Below are 18,015 nucleotides of genomic sequence, written 5' to 3'. Positions count from 1 at the left end.
GCTATTTAAATCCAACCAGAGACTCACAAGATTGTTCAGATGTATATTTCACGGTGCAGAAAAAAATGGAAAGCTAAAGGGGGGGGGGAAGGTTTACGAGTGGACGAATGTGCAAATCCAGTCACACCTCTCAGTGGTGTTTGAAGCGCTCGGCTCAAGATGAGTTAAAGAGCCCAGAGCGTGAGTTGAATGAATGAACTTCTGCATCATCTACTCCTCCTGAACCTTGAGTTTATCTTAGAAAATCGATCAAATCCCACCTTGTCTCAGCACCGATCTCTGAGTTGCGGTTGGTGAGGCTTGGAGAGAGCGGGGAGGGGGTGGGGGGGGGGCGGCGTGGCAAAGATCAAACGGGCAGGAGAGAGGAGGTCGTCTCTCCTGGACGGCTGTGTGTCAGACAGCTACGCGTCCTCCGCGGTGCAAACGGAGCGGGACGGTGCCGTCAAAGGCCGACTCGCAGTGGACCTCGACTAGAGAATTCCACTCTCGCCGACCAACGCAGCGTAAGTCTGCAGCCATTTTGTGTCCACTCTATTTTTTTGACACGGCATCATTAAAGGGTGGCGACAAAATGGCGGCCAAATCCGGACGCCGGGCTGACGGCGCTAAATCCCTTGAATGTAATGATTTTGCCCAAAGTGCATATTAGAAATGTTGCTATAGTGGATTATAACTTGGTTTATACTACTTGAATGGAAATGATTGTTTATGATACTCTTTGTATCTTTTGTTGGATTACATCCTTCATGTCAATAATCATGTCACTTTCAGCTGAAAGAAAGGCTACTTGTCTTTTTACGCAGTTTAGTGCCATTATTTAGCCCACGCATGTTGTTCTGTGTCACAGAGAACGGATATGTCAAAAGAACAAGCTATCGGGCTTACAGGATTATAGAGAATGACCTGGCTGCGTGTCTCTCCCATGAATGAGGGGTGAAAGTAAGTTACAGCTCCACAATAACTCACTGACTCAGTGACAGAAGGTACCTTGACGGTAGAAAGCAGTAGAGAAAGTAGTGCATTTTTTAACTAAGCATGTTTAAAGTCTAGATTCCTAGAAACAAAATGTACATCCCTGTGCTTCATTTTGAGCAGGTGACTCTTACTTTCAAGTTGCTCCTGAATTTCTGTACGGAAGCATTAACGTTCAACTGCTTATTCATCAAATAATAAAGCTGCCTGTTAACTATTTCTTATTCAGTGTTTGTTTATTTCAGTTTGATTGTGAATTGTACCCTTTGTTATTCTGCTTCATCCAATTATGAACAGAATTTAACACACACATAGTTATCTTTTCTTTATATATCTTTATCTATTTATTTAGATATATCTATATAGATTGTGATGCCCCACACACATAATGAGTGTGTGTGGATGGTGCCTACCTAACTGTCTCCCGACAGGTGAGCCTGGGTGGGGCATTGTCCTGATGGCTAATGGAGAGCACCTGGGCCCGGTGTCTCTCCTGAGGTCTATATATGCCAGGCTCCTGCCAGTTGGAGGGGGGGGACTCGAGAGGAGGCAGCCCCGGCCTTCGCTCCGGCAGTATTCTCCATGCGTTTTCAGTTGTGTTGAATTATTCTCTTCATGCATACACGCACCACACCATTTTGTCACACATCCACACTTACAACACTGACTTACTGACTACCCACCTCATAGGATCCTTATGGCTTTTGGATATGTGATTTCAGTTTATTATTGAAGTTCTTTTTGTTAGGGTTATAATTTAATAAACATGTATTCCTTTCATCTTGTAAACTGTCTCCTGCTCCTGATGTTTTGGCATAGCTCGAGCCAGCTATGACAAGATAGATAAACAATAAAAAAACTACTATTTCCACTACTTCCTCAAAGCTTAGCTAACATTTCAAAAAGCAGCAGTGCAATACGCTGCAGTTCTTAAATAACCATCTTTCTCATTGCAAATAGCTCCTTATCATCAGTTTTGTCGTGCAAGTTTGCATCCGACTTTTACCCCTCGAGGTAACGCGCGTGACGGGGTCGCGCCAGAGTGCCATTAAGTCAAGCTCGTGCACGTCGGAGTAGCTCGCTGCAGGACGCAGGCTGAAAAACGTAATAATTTTCAACCATTTGCTGATGTTATAATTGTTTTGTTTTTCTATGGGAGCTGAGGTAAAGAGCAATAACCCTCCCATCTGCCACCCAGTGAGATTATGTTCCACGGTAGGTGTTTTCTTTGCTTAAATACCTGTTAAAGTGTATATGGACGCACCCGCTTCCTGCATCTCACCGCTCATCGGGTCATTTTTCAGTTGGCTACACTTGCTACAGGATGCAAGGTTTCATTTCCTCTCACTGAGAATAATAATCTCAGGTTTGTGCGTACGTTTTGAATGCAACGGCTATTTTGTATATTGGGTTTGTTGTCCAAACTATCACAGCGTCATTTGGTCACCATGGAGACGCAGCGTGAACGCGCAAGAGTGTAATTCACTGGCACGCGAAGTTATCAGAAAACAACCGAATTAACCAAGGGGGGGGGGTTGTACTTTTGACTTATTCTTTAAATAATCAAAATGTAACCATGATTATTTGGTTTGTATTGCATTTTACCAACGTGATTAACGGTCATAAACGTGCAGGTCCATTTTTACAGCCATTGTTAGGATGCTCTCTATTCTATTTGGGTTCACTGTTGGACCTGGTGGAGCAATGTAGCCTCCTACACTATTTAAGGTACTTTGCTACTTTATACTTCACCACATTTCAAAGGAAATGTTTCACTTTTTACCTTATGTTCATAAAGGCAGTTATAGCTGCCTTGTAGATTTACATGGATTTTCTAAATACCATGTGTAATATGATGCATTGCAACTATTGCAATTAAACAGACTCGTTGTTACAATGGTATGGAGTAATCTTCTTTACGATGAGCAGTTTCACATTACAAATTAAGTTGTCCAAAGGCGGTAGATGGTAAGATGGTAGATGGTAGAGGTAAATCTTTCATCACTGCTTGTCAAGCTTCAAATGTCATTCATTGCCACCTCCGATGCATTTTACACCCGCTATTCATGTTCCGTCCAGGCATGATCCTCATTTGATTCAACCGTCTTGGCGAATGTTACATTTGCCCAAATGGCCTCTATGAATGGAAAAGGTGAGGTTTGCAGCCCCTTCATTCCACGGCGCAACCCAGTGAGGAGAACAAGTGCGGAAATTGTCAGTGAAGCCAGGCGGTCCCTTCGGGTCCAGTCCACCCAGCGACCATTCACTCCCAGAGACGGGCACCGCCAACTTTTTGGAGCGAGCTCTGTCCGTGACAGCAGACCACCATCTGCCTTTAGGTTAGTCCAAAACGTCACCTGAATCCCAAGCATTTTTTTTGGAGTAATTAACTTTTATCTTCTTTTTTTTTACTTCAGTCTTCATGCTCAAAATTTTGATGCACCTGATTCGAGGCCGGGTTCAGGGACACGCCTCTCACCTCTCGACCATGTAAGTTATCCAACACACACACACCTATTCTGTATGTGGTGGCTCAAATAGTGTATTTATGTTTCAATAATGTCTTTTGATATTTTTACTATTACTGTGAAAACTGAAAAAAGTAGGAGAAATATTCCTCCGTACACCAACGTGAAAGCCTATTTTAATAAATGGGATTCTAATATATAATACTATGTTTTGGATCATTGTTCACGCCATATTCCACCAATGTGTTTGTGTCGTACCAGAAGCCAAAGTTTCCCGTCCTCTGTGATGCTGAGGATCCATTCAGGTCCTTTCCCAAAACCCCGAGTGCCCCACTGGAGGTGAAGAAGGGGCCGCCAGGGATGCGAGCCCGCCTCCTCCGGACTGGATCGCTCACCGCGTTGTCCCCTGTGGAGGGACACAAAGACAGTGAGAACAAATATGGCTGTAAGTCTGGATTGCTCACATTAAAAGGCTAGTGAGAGAAGGTGTTAGACGGGGCATTTGTAAAAGAGGTAGAAAATAAAAAATAAAACCACTCTCCATTTATTTCACGTGTCGCACACCAGTAAAGCACGAGCGCGAGAGCAGTTCTCTCAAAGGGGAAATAAGTGGAGCCATTCACCTGCTGACTTTATACCTGATTTACATTATTTTCTGTTGAGCTGTGTGAAAAACATGATTTGCTGCTGCTGCTTTGAGTGAGAAATGAGTGCTCTCGCTCTCTCTCTTAAACCTTGTCTTGCAAATCTGCTTCACCATTTGGAGCAATGCAGACGGATGATGAGGATGTTTAAAACGCATTAAATCAATTTGGAAACAACCTGTGTGAATTGAGCCCACGTGCACGCAGTTCACAAATGTACTTTTAGCTTGTGAAACCAGCACGATCGCTGCCGCGTCACGTAGCGGAAACCCGTAAATAACTTATTGCCACATCCTTTCTGTGTGTTTAGGTAAAGAACAATCTAATCCAAGTGCAGGACAAAAGCAGCTGTCAGCTAAACGACCCCCCGGTACAGACAAAACCGAGGGCCCCCGCAAACCAGGCCCCCGCAGAACATCAAGTGAAAGGTACGGACCGGCCTCTATTTGACTTGCAGGATCCGTCCTACTCTCTTGTCTGCCCCCCCACCCCAAGTGACAGTGTGACTTGATTTTACAGCCACGCAGAGGTTGCAGTGGTAGCCGTTACAAGACGGAGTCCATTGTGCCTCCCATTTTGGCCTTTCTTTAAAAACTCCCCCTCCTCCCCCGTTTAATTGATGGCGTTTTATTTTAGATACATGGAGCCACTGACAGCTGATGGCGTCAGTTACATCAGCAACTGACTCACCGTGCGCTATATTTTGGTCTCATCTTCAGTTAGAAACCACCTCAATCTATCACTACCATCACGTGACAGCTTTCACACTTTCACAGTACAGAAAGCGCTGCTTTTATGTGCCGACCTCATCAGCCGCGTCTCGATACGGGGGGGCTTCATTTTGGGCGTGGTGTCGGAGGCCGTCGCTACGACCCATCCGCCTATATCGATTGGGTTAGGCAGCTGAGGCTGTAGTGGAGGGGGCGGTGGGGCGGGCGGGGAGGGGACAATAAAACACTTTAACAGGAAATCTGAGCTGCCCACAGCACAAGAGCCGAGTTAACATGCAATGTTTATGTAACTTGTTGCCGACAAAGAGAAGTCCCACGAGGCTGTGATCATTTCATGATTTAAGAAGCTAGAAGCTTAAAGACTCCTCGATTGGTGCTGGGTCAGAGGTTCTCAAGCAGTTTTGTTGCGATGATCTTTGATAAAACTACATTAGACAGAACCAAACAGAGTGAAATCAGAGATATTCAAGACACAAGTACAGTGAAAGTAGACACAGCATGACAGATTAATATGAGGAGTTGGATGAGATATAAAGATTAGACATCCACTAGGCTCGTTTTCTCCAATAAGCCAGAGCTTCATGGCTCCAAATGGCTCTCTATTAGATTTGGTTGCCCATCTGGGCAAGGCTGGCAGCAGCGTGTGTTGCGACTGCAGTGCACTGGCCAGGCCTAAGACAGGGATGAGGTCATGTCTCGGAGAATGCAGCATCACACAAAGAGTCCTTATTATCGGGCTCCTAATCCTATCACACAGAGCCAAAGCGGCCTCTCTGACATTCTCTGCAACATCCTTTGGCCGGCTGCATATGCCCCGCGTGCCACTTTATTCCAATCACTATAATCTCTACCAAAATGAAAGTGCACTCCATAGTCACAGCCGCATACTGTATATCAATGCTAATGCGATCAAGCAAAACCTGCTAGTGATGCTCCAATAGAATGAAACAGAGACATTTTTACAATAGCATTTTCAGTCTCATAGCTGTCAGCAAAGCCAGAGGCTCACCTGAGTGTGAAAGCTCAGTAAGCGTCATGAGAGTCAGCCATCTGTTCTGATATCTTTGCAGAGCCTTCAGAGTCCTAGCAACACGATAATGATTGCACTTTCTCATATTTTCTGAGGCCGATTCACATTTAACTGAGGAGTTTGTGAAGTAAATCATAAAGTTCACTCACCACGCTGCTTGTGTTGATCTACCCTGAACAGTTATTTTAGTCACACAACAAGTAGTTATAAGTATCACTACCTGTCCTTTTTTACAGACTTTATGGTTGCATTGAGTCATTCATTTTGTATGTCAAGAGTAAACAGGGACATTCAAAGAGTTAAGATAAAAAAAAACAGGTGACATGCAGAGGGCAAGCCACAACACGCGGCATGCCAAGGGCTGTGTGTTTCTGACGCACTTTACGGTAGCTGCACAGAGGCGGTGGAGACGGCTCACGGTGACGAGGCATGAACGGCTTTAACCAAGCTGCCCACAGACCTGAGCTCCTAGTTCCTGTCTGTTGGGGATCGCAGCAGTTTGTGATGCACAACGGCGCACACGCCTGCAGGTTCACACCGACACAAACACTTGCAAGCAGCCACGCTAAAACAGGCGCACGCGCGCGCGCACACACGCACAGACGCATGTGCCCGCATGCAAAGGTGCAAACACGCGCACATTACTGATAAGTGAGTGCACACAAGTCTCAACGTCTGCTGCAACAGTGACACCTAGTGGCCTTTGAACGAATAAAAAGTCATAAACTTTTCATTTTCTTTGACACAATGCATCCTTTAAAAAAAAAGTTTTACTCTTAATCTCATTTCTGCACGAGTGAGTTGCCAAAATCAATCAAATGAAATGATTCTAGTACGCAGTCACGCACGTCTCGTTTTCTAAATGTGATGTAACTAGACTCTGTCTTTGTGCTCCAGTAGAATAAAGCAGCCGGGTGTTGCCTCCGGCGTTGGACTCCCAGAGTGCACTGCAGAACAGAGAACAGGTTTGTCCGGATACACTAATTGAGCCTTCTTTGAGGTGGTTTTTATTTGGTAAAGTTTTGACAGCGTGTCAAATAAAAATATACCACTCCACCATTCAGTGATTTTAGTATTTGTTATCTATTTTGTGCACTCAAACTGAAATCAACCCAAGTGGTTCTCATTATAATAAGACTATGGCTATTTCACGAACCCTAAAGGCCCGCTTCTCCCCCGGTAACTGAACACCCTCTTTTGAATGTCAAAACTTTGATTGGGGTGTGTTGTTCAGCCAGCCAATAGCAGAGAGGGCTGTGGGTTTGGGCAAAAAAAGTTTCCTGCATCACACCAGAAAGAGGGTATGCAAATGTGAACCAGAAAAAAGGTGCATACTGTACAGAAACAGAGATCAGAGGAAGTGTTACTGTGGATTGTGACCTTTCATTGTGGCATGAATCTTCCTGCTGGTATATTTTAAGACGATGAACTTGTGAACCTTGCTCGTCGCTCATTTCCACTGTAGCTGAGGATTTGTCAGTCAATTTTGTTAAACTTACACTTTTGGTTCTAATTTAGTCAATAATGTGCAATAGTGACTAATTCTCTTTCAACATTTCAGAGCAGGGGAACAGAGACAAGGCATTAAGCACAGAGGAGGATGCAGAGTCATCGGTGTGGAATAATATGATTGCTCCTCGTCTCCAACAGCTGGAGAGTGTGGCTGCAGGTACGGGCAATTCAAGTAGAAAGCCAATTAGAAAAAGTCAAAGACTTGACCGGATCCATTCATCTCACAGTACAACTAAAAAATGGCATGTTATCTTCGTCTAACAGGTTTTCAGCATAAACAGATAGATACAGAGAGTCATGTCAAGTCCTGCCAAATGAAAACACACTTTTCCACCTCTGAAGAAACAAAACAAAATAGTAATTTGTGATTTGTTTGGCATCCAATTGTCTTAAACTGGAGCTGCATTCTGGCAGCCATGAAATGAAATATATGGCTCTAAATATTTTAACACTCTACAATTTTAACGGAAAATTCATTTGAAAAATAAATATTAAATATTTATTCTAGCAAGTGCCTTCCAGCTCATGCATAAAACACCTTTCAGATTCTGTGGGAAATTGCAGTGAAATGTTGACAGTGAGACTGCAGCCAACCTTTTATAGTAATGGCCGTACCCTGCTATTTATGCAGGGAAAACATTTATTTTACCTCAAAAAACAAGGAAAAGACTCCACCCTGTCTCTTCCTCTGCGTCAAGATCGCAGCTGCCTGTTGCCGAATTGTTCCCCCGCATCTGGTCATTGAAAACACAAAGCTGCTTCTTAGGAAAAAAAAAAGGGTGGGGAGGGTTACGTTGCTGCCGACCGAGGCATTATTGATGTTGAGGATCTAACCTCAAGTCCCTCGTGCTAATGGTAAATCCACACCTTGCAGTACAGCCACAGCATATTGCACGTACAGTACATAAAACAAAACACACCAAACATCACTCATTCCCAGCACCCACGGGAAGGTGTTTTCATTTCGGGATATTTGCTTTCTCTGCGAATGTTTGACATGGTGCCCTGAATATGACACGGCTTTCTTTCAAAAATACCGGCCTTCTAGCGGTGCCAGGCGGCCCGGAGGGCTCGGTGGACCGACTGTGTGATTTGTGCGACGGTCTCCATGGCACCTTGGCCGAGGCGGACATGCTCGGCCGGCGCTGTAAGAGGCGGTCGGGGATACTTCGAACGCTGTTCCGCCTCATCGACCTCAACTCTGCACCGCTCAACCTGCACATCGCTGAGCTCTGCCTCGCCGTGAGTCCTCAGCATGTCTGCCACGGGGGGGGGGGGGGGGGGGGGGCTTCTTATGGGCACTAAATATTGAAATTGTGTGTGTTTTTATTCTGCAATTGTTTTTCCAGCTGTGTGTCAGTGGAAACAACCTGCTTAACATCTGTAAGCTCATCTTCCAGATCAGCCGGAGGGAGAGCAACGACATCCTTTTCCAGAACAGCTCTATCATAGGTGAACGCTATTCTAGGTCACAACGCTTTTAACCTCTTAACCAGGTCATTGCATTGCCAAGGTTTTTCTCTTGAACAATATGGATTTCTTTTTTCTGTGTGTCTAGATTCCTTTCTGGGCATTTTGAACAACGAAGATGTGTCCACATCTGGAGAAGCTTTGCTGTACTGTGTTGGGACTCTGAAATTTCTTTCAGGAAACGGTGCAATCCTCAGACTTCTGCTAGAGAAGAACTGCGTCGGTGTGGCTCAGAAACTCATCCAGAGGCTCCGCACGGCGGCAGACATCACAATAGCAGGGCACATCCTTGTCCAGGTGTGTCAGGCTCTGCAAGAGAGAGTTTACAGGATATTTACAATTGTTTTGAATGATTTATTAGTTCTTTGATGCAAACCAACGGCTTTTGTACCACTACTGGTGGAAGCATTTACTCCTGTTTACACGGTAAGTCATACTTTCTCCACAGTTTGACTCTGCGGGTTGTAAAAGAAGTGTCCAAGATCAATATGGAGGAGCACAATTTAATTAATGTTCTTCATGTGTTTTTTGGACGATGTAGACATTCACAGAGATATTTTTGTTCATGTCTGGTTTATGTTTTTGGTGGCAATTCATTCTAAAACACACAGTGCTTCACTCTTCCGCAAGTAATCACTGCTAACTGCACAAGTTGGCCCGAGCAAACCATTATTTATCTGTATTCAACGAAACTCAGTATGCTGTTAGAAAAGGGTAATACGCAGACCATGACTTACCAGAAGGCCCAGTGCTGCCGTGTGTTGTTTCCCTTTTATGATATAATGATCTATGTCCACATTGAATAGTTTCCGGTCGCCCTGTACGGGCCAGGCTTAACGAGCACATGACCAACATTGTGTGTTGCCTTAGTACCACAATTAATGACGCTTTGGTACAGCAAGTAAATCTGTGTCCAAAACTCAGACCCTTCTCTGTCGACCTTTGACCCTCCGTAGCTAACCGCGACCTTGAGGAACCTCGCGGATCACCCTGATTCCCGTCCATTGTTCATCTCTTTCTCCATACTGCCGGAGCTCTGCGTGGTGCTGAGTGATCACCGCAAGGACCCGGACATCTGCACCAACATTTCCAGGATATACAGGTATCACAAATGCACTAAGCTTGAGCATCACTTCTATATCATCCTACTGCCCACGTCAACTCACTAACACAAACCATTCCAACCTGCTGTGAGCTGACGGCGGGTTATAATGGTTTATCTGATTTTTACCTTCAACCCATAGCAGTAGCTTTGCTTCTTACTTCCCCGTGCTTTCTTTTTCCCTCTGGCAAGGAGTCTTTATTGTAATTGGCTCTCGCAAAACAAGTGTTTTCCAGAGAAACATAGCCCTTGGCAGAGTAATTATACATCTGTTTTTGTGTCGACATCGTTAAAAAGAACACGGTAGGGTGGTAACACAGCAAGCTGTAAGTCACTCGAGCGCAGACCTTTGGTCTATTCAAAACAATCACATCTAGACTTTAACTAACACAAGTGAGATGTTGTGTTGCTCACCCAGAATTAGAAGAATACACCAGTAAGGTGCTTTTAAGTCACACAAGCTCCGAGAAAATACAAATACTGGGCCTACTGTTGTGCCTTGTTTACAAAAGGCACATCCAAGGTTAGACTAATCTGAAATAACATAAAACTGGGATTCATGAGACATGCAGGTGCTCGGAAAGAAAAAATAACCGTACAATAGTTCAAATGCAACTTTTGTAACACTAGTAAAGCAGCAAATACTCACACGAAATGATCAGTTAGATCTCCCAAAGCTTTCCAACATTAGCTAATATTAGCCACATTAGCCACTGGTCATACCAGACCAGGTCAGATTGTAGCAGCGAAAACAACAATGCCTTTTATTGTTTGTCACACAACGTAACATTTAACTTCCAAGAAGGATAATGTGTTATTTTCTTAGAAATCAATCAATATAAACCAACACGAAACAATATGATGAAAGAATTATTGTTGAATCCCAGCCCAGAGAAACTTATCCATTAGCAGTGTTGATTTTAAATCTCAGGAATAAGTCAACATGGAGGCGCAGCCAGTGAGCGGGATAGTCAGTGGTATTTGTTGTCCCCTCTCTCCCTCAGTAAACTCTCCTCTTACTCGGAGTGCCGCCTCGCTCTGGCCCAGACCCCCAACTGCTACCAACTATTTTTAGATCTGCTGAACAAACATCACCAAAAACAGGTGAGTCGACGTGCCTCCTCCCGCTTTGTGTGTTTGAGTCTGTGTATATTAGGAAGAAGCAAAGACAACATCTCAGGCAAATCCTGATGTCATCCACTCGACGTGTTTACCCCGAGAGCAAGTCCGAGAACATTGTGTCCATCGGCACAAAACATTCGGCTGTCTTTCTTGTGTGTGTTTTGACATTTAATCATCTCCAGAGGGCCTGAGTAAGTCAAGGAAAGGGGCGGAGGGAGGGGGCGGAGGTAGGGACGGGGGGGAGGGACGGGGGGAGGAGAACAAGTAAAAATATGAGGTGAGCTTGAGTAGATAAATACAGTTGAGGTGATGCAGAGGTTGAGGGGAGGAGTCATAGGAAAGAGGCAGAAAGGGGTGGGACTTTGGCAATCATATATGACTGACATGTGTTCTTAATCTCACTGGAAATAAACACACGCCTACAAATACACACCCACACACACACGTACTGGACAGCAATACATGTAATAAGCACCTCGCCCTTGGACAGTCCGTCCTGTCCTAATAGCAATGTCAGTGGTGGTTCATGGGAGGAAATAGTGTGTTCTCGGGTCACCTGCTCCCCGTGTTATTTATTAAGTGGAGTCGGGATACACCAGTGACGCACAGGGTGTCATTTGTCCCCGTTTTCGCAGCAAGTGTGTGATAACTGACTGGTTAGGGCGTAGTTACCTTCAAACATGTCTACACAGCTATGAACCCTCTGGGAGAAATGAGCGTCACTTGGCGAGGCAGGCTCACTGTGCTGCAGATCTGGAGCCTGATATTGCAACACATGTCCCATATGATCTAATGTGGCTCAGAAACCTTTTTCCTTTTACAAAATATGCAGGAACTATGCTAAAAAAATATGATCTTTATATTATAACCATCAAGCAAATGGGTCGAACATTGCCTATTTCCAGCTTTTAATGCTAATCATATTTCTTTCATTGTTTTTTTGGATCAGACAAAACAAGACGTTTGAATTCATCGCCCTTTAGCAGCGGCAGAATAAACTGGTTTAAGTGTCAAATTTGAGCAAAAGTACAATGAAACGTCAGCTGGGAACAGTTCAACACGTACAACAAGTAGGTGGACATTTTGGCGAGTTGGGGAAGCTACCTGTCACTGCTGTGACATTAGTGGGCCTGCCTTGGCCCTCACTGTTGTGACAGCCTGGGATCACAGGAAGGAATCAAACTTGAGGCAAAAGGTAGACACTTTTTTAGACAAGACTTTTCAGAAACACATTCAGCTCTGTGAGCATCCCCAAAGGATCCATTCATGCAACAATGCAGCCATTAAAAAACGTTGGCCTTCCCGCAATGTTTGGGACACATGGATCATCACAGACCTCTTTGCCGTTTCCTTCCGACAGGATCTCGTTGTGCGCCTCCTTTTCACCCTCGGGAACCTCACAGCCAAAAGCGACGAGGCTCGCTGGCGGCTCTTTGGGTGCGAGGGCTGCGTGGGCTCGCTCCTGCAGCTGTACGACGCCTACCAGCGGAGGGACGACTCGCCACACACGCCTTCCCTCGGCGAGCCTCGGGCCCCTCCGGGGAAAGTGCAGCAGGACGAGGACGTGCTGGTGAAGCTGGTCAGGGTGCTGGCCAACATGTGCATCCACCCGGCTGTGGGCCCAGCGCTGGCATCCAACACAACCTGCATCCAGCTGCTGATGGAAACACTGGGTGAGCAGTCTGGCGGTTAGTTTAAACCACTTAGGTTAAACAGTAGAAGATGTACAGCAATGACGATGCTAGATTCGCTCCCTACATGTTATATCTCTGCCCTTCAAAAGGAGCAATGTGGGGAAATCTGGAGTTCTGAAGTTGTTTAGTGCGTTGTGAGTGCAGTATCTGCAAAGCAGCCAAACAGTCGTTTGTACGTCCACTCCATGGCTGGCTTTGCTTTCAGTGCTTTCTGTTCAATACACAGCACATCCTCTTTTGGTCTACCTGTGGTTCCTTCAAGTCTGATAGAGCGAAGAACTGGCAGGATGTTCTATCAGCCGACTTGGTTTGTGTGTGTGTGTCAGAAATGCTCCTATGTGGTTAGATGGTTTCAAGACGGGTTGAACTGATACGCAGGTGGTTGTGAAACTCTCGATTTGTCTGTTGCCCGCCTCCGAAACGCACACACACGGCAGTTGGGAGAGAATATTAGATAAACACAACAGACAACAAATGTGTGCAAAAAAGAAGACTATCCAAATAAGGAGGTGTTTGAGATGTAAGCCAGAGGGTCAGATGAAGTAATTGAAGATAATAAAAAAAAGGCAACGCAAGCGAAAAAGAGAGAAAGCTGCGTTGGGGTGACAGCTGCTTTGATCAAGTCAAAGACATGCGGTGTTGCTTTACATTACAGAGCTATGACACACACACACACACACACACACACCAAAGCAACATTTCTAGTCAGAGGCAGAAACAAAATTCTGTGTGACACCTGTTGACACCGACCGCAACATCCGCGATTTATGACTGAGCACACGCTGCTCACAGTGCCATGGCTGGTTGACTTGGGTCACATTGACCTTTTGAATGCCAGCTCATGACCAAACCATCTATATCAAGCAAGAACCACAGGTGACAGCTCCTTTTATGATATTGAGTGTTGCCCAAGCTGTGATGTGCAATGGATTTTTTTGTTGCATGCATACATTTATAAAAACAGTCCTGTAATTGTTCTATTTATCAGTAAATTAATAATTAACTAGCTTTATTTACATTCACATTGCACTTGCAAATTCATGTAACCAACCTGTTAATACCATTCCTATAAACCAGTTATACAATCCAAGTTAAAGTTGATGGGATATCAATGCTCTTACTTTATATTCTCCTTTTTTTCAACATGTTAAGAAGTTTTCACCTGGATTCACCTGGTTTTGGGAAGAGCTGTATATTTCAAATGCTCTGTAATTGCACAGGTTTTTTACAAGTCAATAGAAAGTTGTAATGATAATTTCCCAACGGGAAATGAGTGAGAAGAGGACAGAAATATTTTGAAGGTCAATGCTGACGCTCCCTTGTTGGCTGTATTTTATATTTGTATTTATATTTTTTAAAGGGAAAAATAAAGGACATCTACTTCAAGAAAGCTGTTGTAAATAATGTTAATTCAAGGTTAAGCTTAGCAGTGGTTTTCCATTTTGTGTTATTGTGACAGAGCTGAGGTGTGTGCGGGAAAGCGAGGAGCTGTTGGTGAATGTGGCTGCCACCATCAACAACCTGTCCTTCTACCAGGAGGACAGCTCTGTGTTGAGACACAGTCAACTTTCCATGGCAAAGCGTAAGACTAAAAGACTAAAATGATTCAACATACAATGATTATAATGAATACAATGATTGAACAACTCCCCTCCCTCAAATTTTTCTGGCTTGTTTTCAATTCCCTTTCCCTTTTCCGTCTGCGCACTTTCTTTTTTCTTCAGTGATGTTAAAGTTGGTGCTCGGTTCCAGCATGGACGCCATGCTTGAGGCCACCCGTGTGTACGGAAATCTGTCACAGTCCAAGAATGTACGGGACTTTATCATGCAAAACAAAGGTATACGACGGACACAAACAGACACACAAAACAAATATCCGACATGATAATCATTGCTATTTCGTTTAATCAATAGAGTAATCAACAACTCTTTCTGGAAATTTGGTAAAAGTTGTCATGTTAGAATTAAAGAAAGTCCAGGCCTAACAGTGCAATAGGATAAAAAGGTGTATGTAAACATGCATAAGTGTTATCATTCATGTACTGAACTATACAGAATGCCCAGTACAATATGCATCTGGACTTATCTGCAAGGCCAGCTACAGTCAGGATGAACTTGTCTGCTGACTCTGGTGATAGCTGCCCTCTTATCTACATTGTCCTCGTCTGCTCCCTCACAACATCTTCATTCTCCGCTCTCTGTCTCTCTCTCAGTGCACCAGTTTGTCGTGACACTGCTCGACTCAAAAAGCACTGAGATGTGTATTTCAGCCTGCGGGGTCCTCACCAACTTGGCTCAGGACCCTCCCAACAGGGTCAGTCTCTCCGTGGAGGGAGCAATAGCCAAGTAAGGACTAATGCAGAATGTGTGTGTAAATAACTGATATCATTTGGAGACACCTCTATAATTATTGTAAAATGAATGTTATGCCAGTGGGAATTGCTACAAACATAAAACAATGGCTTTGCATCAGAAAAGAGAAATAGTGGCGCTGTTTGTTGAACACTTGTCATTTGCCAATATGAGGTCACACCTTTTCCCTCTTAAGTTTGAAGGAAACAGAATCCATGATTTCTAATGCATAAACCTATTGCGTTTTTTAGATTTATCTCTAAATTAAATTTGACTGTATCCTTCGGTCAGGCCCAGTGTTTCTGGTCTTTATGCTAAGCTAAGCTATCTGCCTACTCAGCTTTGTATTTAGCAGGCCGATATGAAAGTGACATCTTGTTCTCATCCGTCTCTCACCAAAAAAAGGAAGTGTTTTCATCTTTCTCAAGTTGTTGGAATATTACTTGAATATGAAACTTTTTGCAAAGGTATCACCGGTTGCATCAACACCACTAACATGAATAAGATGCCTTTAATCATCAAAATTCAATGTATTTGTATACACTTGTGATATAATTAAGCATAACTACAACTAAAACTCACTCCCTAAATTTAGCATTGTTTGAACATTTACATTTCAACTTCCTCTTTACACACACACACACACACACACACAGTTGTCTTTCAGATGTAGGTTCAATGAAGTGGAGCTAATGCCCACAAACCTGCCGGTCATGTGAATCCCTCTCCTTTGAGTCACGCAATGTGTGTGTGTGTGTGTGTGTGTGTGTGTGCGTGTGCGATCAGGCTTGTGGACTGTCTGAGAGACTTCGGGCCAGGTGATTGGCAGCTGGTGGGCCAGGTCTGTCAGGCGTTGTGGAACATGATCAGCTGTGGCCCAGAGAAGCTGCTGGACTCACAGGAGAGGGAGTCTCTGCTGGAGATCCTCACCACATATTTAGGTTGGTACACCATCCTTACATAACAGGGAAAGGTGGACGTTCTCTTTCTCTCATCCCCAACCCTCAGGGGAAAAGGAGGGACACTGATTCCATTAGAGGTATTCACAATAAACCCAAAGCCTCTAACTTTGCTCTTATTTGTGTTAGATGAAGAGGAGGCTCTGAAGTGGATAGAGGATGACGACATGAGGGACTCCCACAGGGCATGCTGGGAGTTAGAGTTCCTTCCAGTCGCTCAGAAACTGATGAAGACGCTCCAGCCTCCGGACCAGACGGCCTGACAAGATGGGACATGGCGTTAAGAGTGTTATGCTGTCATAGAGGTTTTAGACTTAAACCCAGTCTACATGCTAACGGCGGATAACTCCCCTCCAGTGGCTGGAAGGTGCTGCAGTTTGTTTTCAAAGGGTGAGGCAGGTAACACAAGTCAAAGTGATTTATATTGGATGCTTTCAAGGCCTAAAAAGAACACCTTTTAAAAACATCTCAAACAAATGCTGCAGTGAAATCCACTTCTAATCCGTCCGTCCACATGCTCGCTCTCCTGTGTGACTGATGGCATTGAACATGACACAACAAATAAGAAGCAGGGCAAAGCTCTTTCAATGTGAAAATTACCAAATTATGTCTAATTAGTGTAGACTTTATAAATAAGATCTGCATTAATGCACTTTAATTCCCGTAAGCCTTCATCTATGGGTACCTTCACATGTACGGGGATAATTGAATACAAGCTCTTTGCACTTTTATGTAACAGACTTGATCCGCTTTGTAAACTTGCTGTGTTGTAAAGGCTCTTCTCTGTTTTGAAAACAGCTGACTGACCTAGAATAATGTCAGTACACTGTGTGACATTGGAACTTGTACATAATAAAGCAGAAGTAGGTCTGAAAACATTTGTGCTTCTCAAAGCCTTTATTATTACACAGATATGGGGCCAGGCAGTGCTTACAAGTAACACCAAGTAGCCTTCAGTACAGCATTTCAAAACCACAACGAAACAAATTCAAAACGGCACTTAATGTAAAAATTAAAAAAAAGAAAACAGGAAAAGAAAACTAAGTTCCCTCAGTTTTCAAAATAGTGACCTTAAAACAACCACAATGTTTAAAAAGCCAAAGCTAACAAACATTGTTCTCTACGTAGAATTTCTCGGGTTGATTTGAAGGACAGCTGACTGGCTGATATGGATGTTGCTGAACTGATGTTATTCCACGTATAGTGTGGGAACGCCAATGAAACGTGAAGGCAGCTGGGTGGCGAGCTTCTCGTGGCGATTGCGTATCGACGGGCTTCCGCAGCCTCGATGGGGAACACCCTGAACTTCAGACCACCTCAGCCGGGAGGTGAAGGACTTTTCCCAGCCAAGGTGTGAGGTGGAGGCGAGCGGGGAAGAGCGCTGAGGGTTCCTGGGGGAAATTCCCCTTTAATCTTAATACGAATGTTGGCCATTAACTAAAGCGACTTGGATGATGATGATGATGATGATGATAGCGCCCCGGGAACTATTACCTGGCTCCCAGGTAGTCACACACTTCTGATACGGTGAGATGTAATTTAGCCAACTCTTGATGAGGTCATCTGTTAACAGCTGAGTTTACTTTGGAACAAAAAGAGTTTGAATAAGATATTGTTTCATGAGTCATCTTATTTGACTTCCTACACCTGAACACAAGAAGTGAGCAGATGGCGACACAGATTGTGCCGTGACCGTTAACACAACATCTTTGATGATGGAGTGAAATCAGATTGTTACAAAAGAAAATTACCAATGATACACAAAAAAAAAATCAATATCATAGTTTATTTTTTTATTTTATCCTTTTTGTGTGTTTTGATTTTTTTTTTTAAAAAGTGCCAGTAACTGACAGTCGGAAGTTTGGAAAATAAAAACGTCCTTCCTCTCAAACCACTTCCAAATGTACCATTCTTTTTATCGCCCTCCTCATCACTCACTCATTCATTTGTCTGATTTGC

At 44.0% G+C, this 18,015-nt stretch overlaps 1 protein-coding gene and 1 long non-coding RNA gene across 5 annotated transcripts; one reads left to right on the top strand and one right to left on the bottom strand.

Moving 5' to 3' along the window:
• The first annotated feature begins 1,963 nt into the window (after positions 1 to 1,963).
• On the top strand, positions 1,964 to 16,831 carry armc2 (armadillo repeat containing 2). 4 transcript variants are annotated; one of them, XM_037448647.2, is made up of 18 exons: positions 1,964 to 2,187; positions 3,125 to 3,311; positions 3,390 to 3,462; positions 3,702 to 3,885; positions 4,395 to 4,512; positions 6,743 to 6,810; positions 7,407 to 7,514; positions 8,406 to 8,599; positions 8,707 to 8,809; positions 8,916 to 9,124; positions 9,784 to 9,929; positions 10,934 to 11,033; positions 12,412 to 12,724; positions 14,205 to 14,327; positions 14,470 to 14,583; positions 14,959 to 15,091; positions 15,884 to 16,038; positions 16,186 to 16,831. In XM_037448647.2, the coding sequence occupies exons 1-18, from the start codon at positions 2,178 to 2,180 to the stop codon at positions 16,317 to 16,319; spliced, it is 2,472 nt and encodes an 823-aa protein (XP_037304544.2). In that variant the 5' UTR covers positions 1,964 to 2,177; the 3' UTR covers positions 16,320 to 16,831. The 4 variants fall into 4 exon arrangements, with proteins under 4 accessions (XP_037304544.2, XP_037304541.2, XP_037304543.2 ...); XM_037448644.2 differs by having other exon boundaries at positions 3,052 to 3,311; XM_037448646.2 differs by having other exon boundaries at positions 1,964 to 3,311; positions 6,746 to 6,810.
• On the bottom strand, positions 3,183 to 6,450 carry LOC119194545 (uncharacterized). Its single transcript, XR_005114151.2, has 3 exons — positions 6,226 to 6,450; positions 3,699 to 3,846; positions 3,183 to 3,329 (listed from the first exon to the last, which is right to left on the bottom strand). It is a non-coding gene; the product is annotated as an uncharacterized LOC119194545 (long non-coding RNA).
• Positions 16,832 to 18,015: the final 1,184 nt, after the last annotated feature.

The sequence above is a fragment of the Pungitius pungitius genome, chromosome 20 (assembly GCF_949316345.1).
Source record: "Pungitius pungitius chromosome 20, fPunPun2.1, whole genome shotgun sequence".
NCBI lineage: Eukaryota > Metazoa > Chordata > Actinopteri > Perciformes > Gasterosteidae > Pungitius > Pungitius pungitius.
This window is presented reverse-complemented; position numbering and strand designations above follow the sequence as displayed.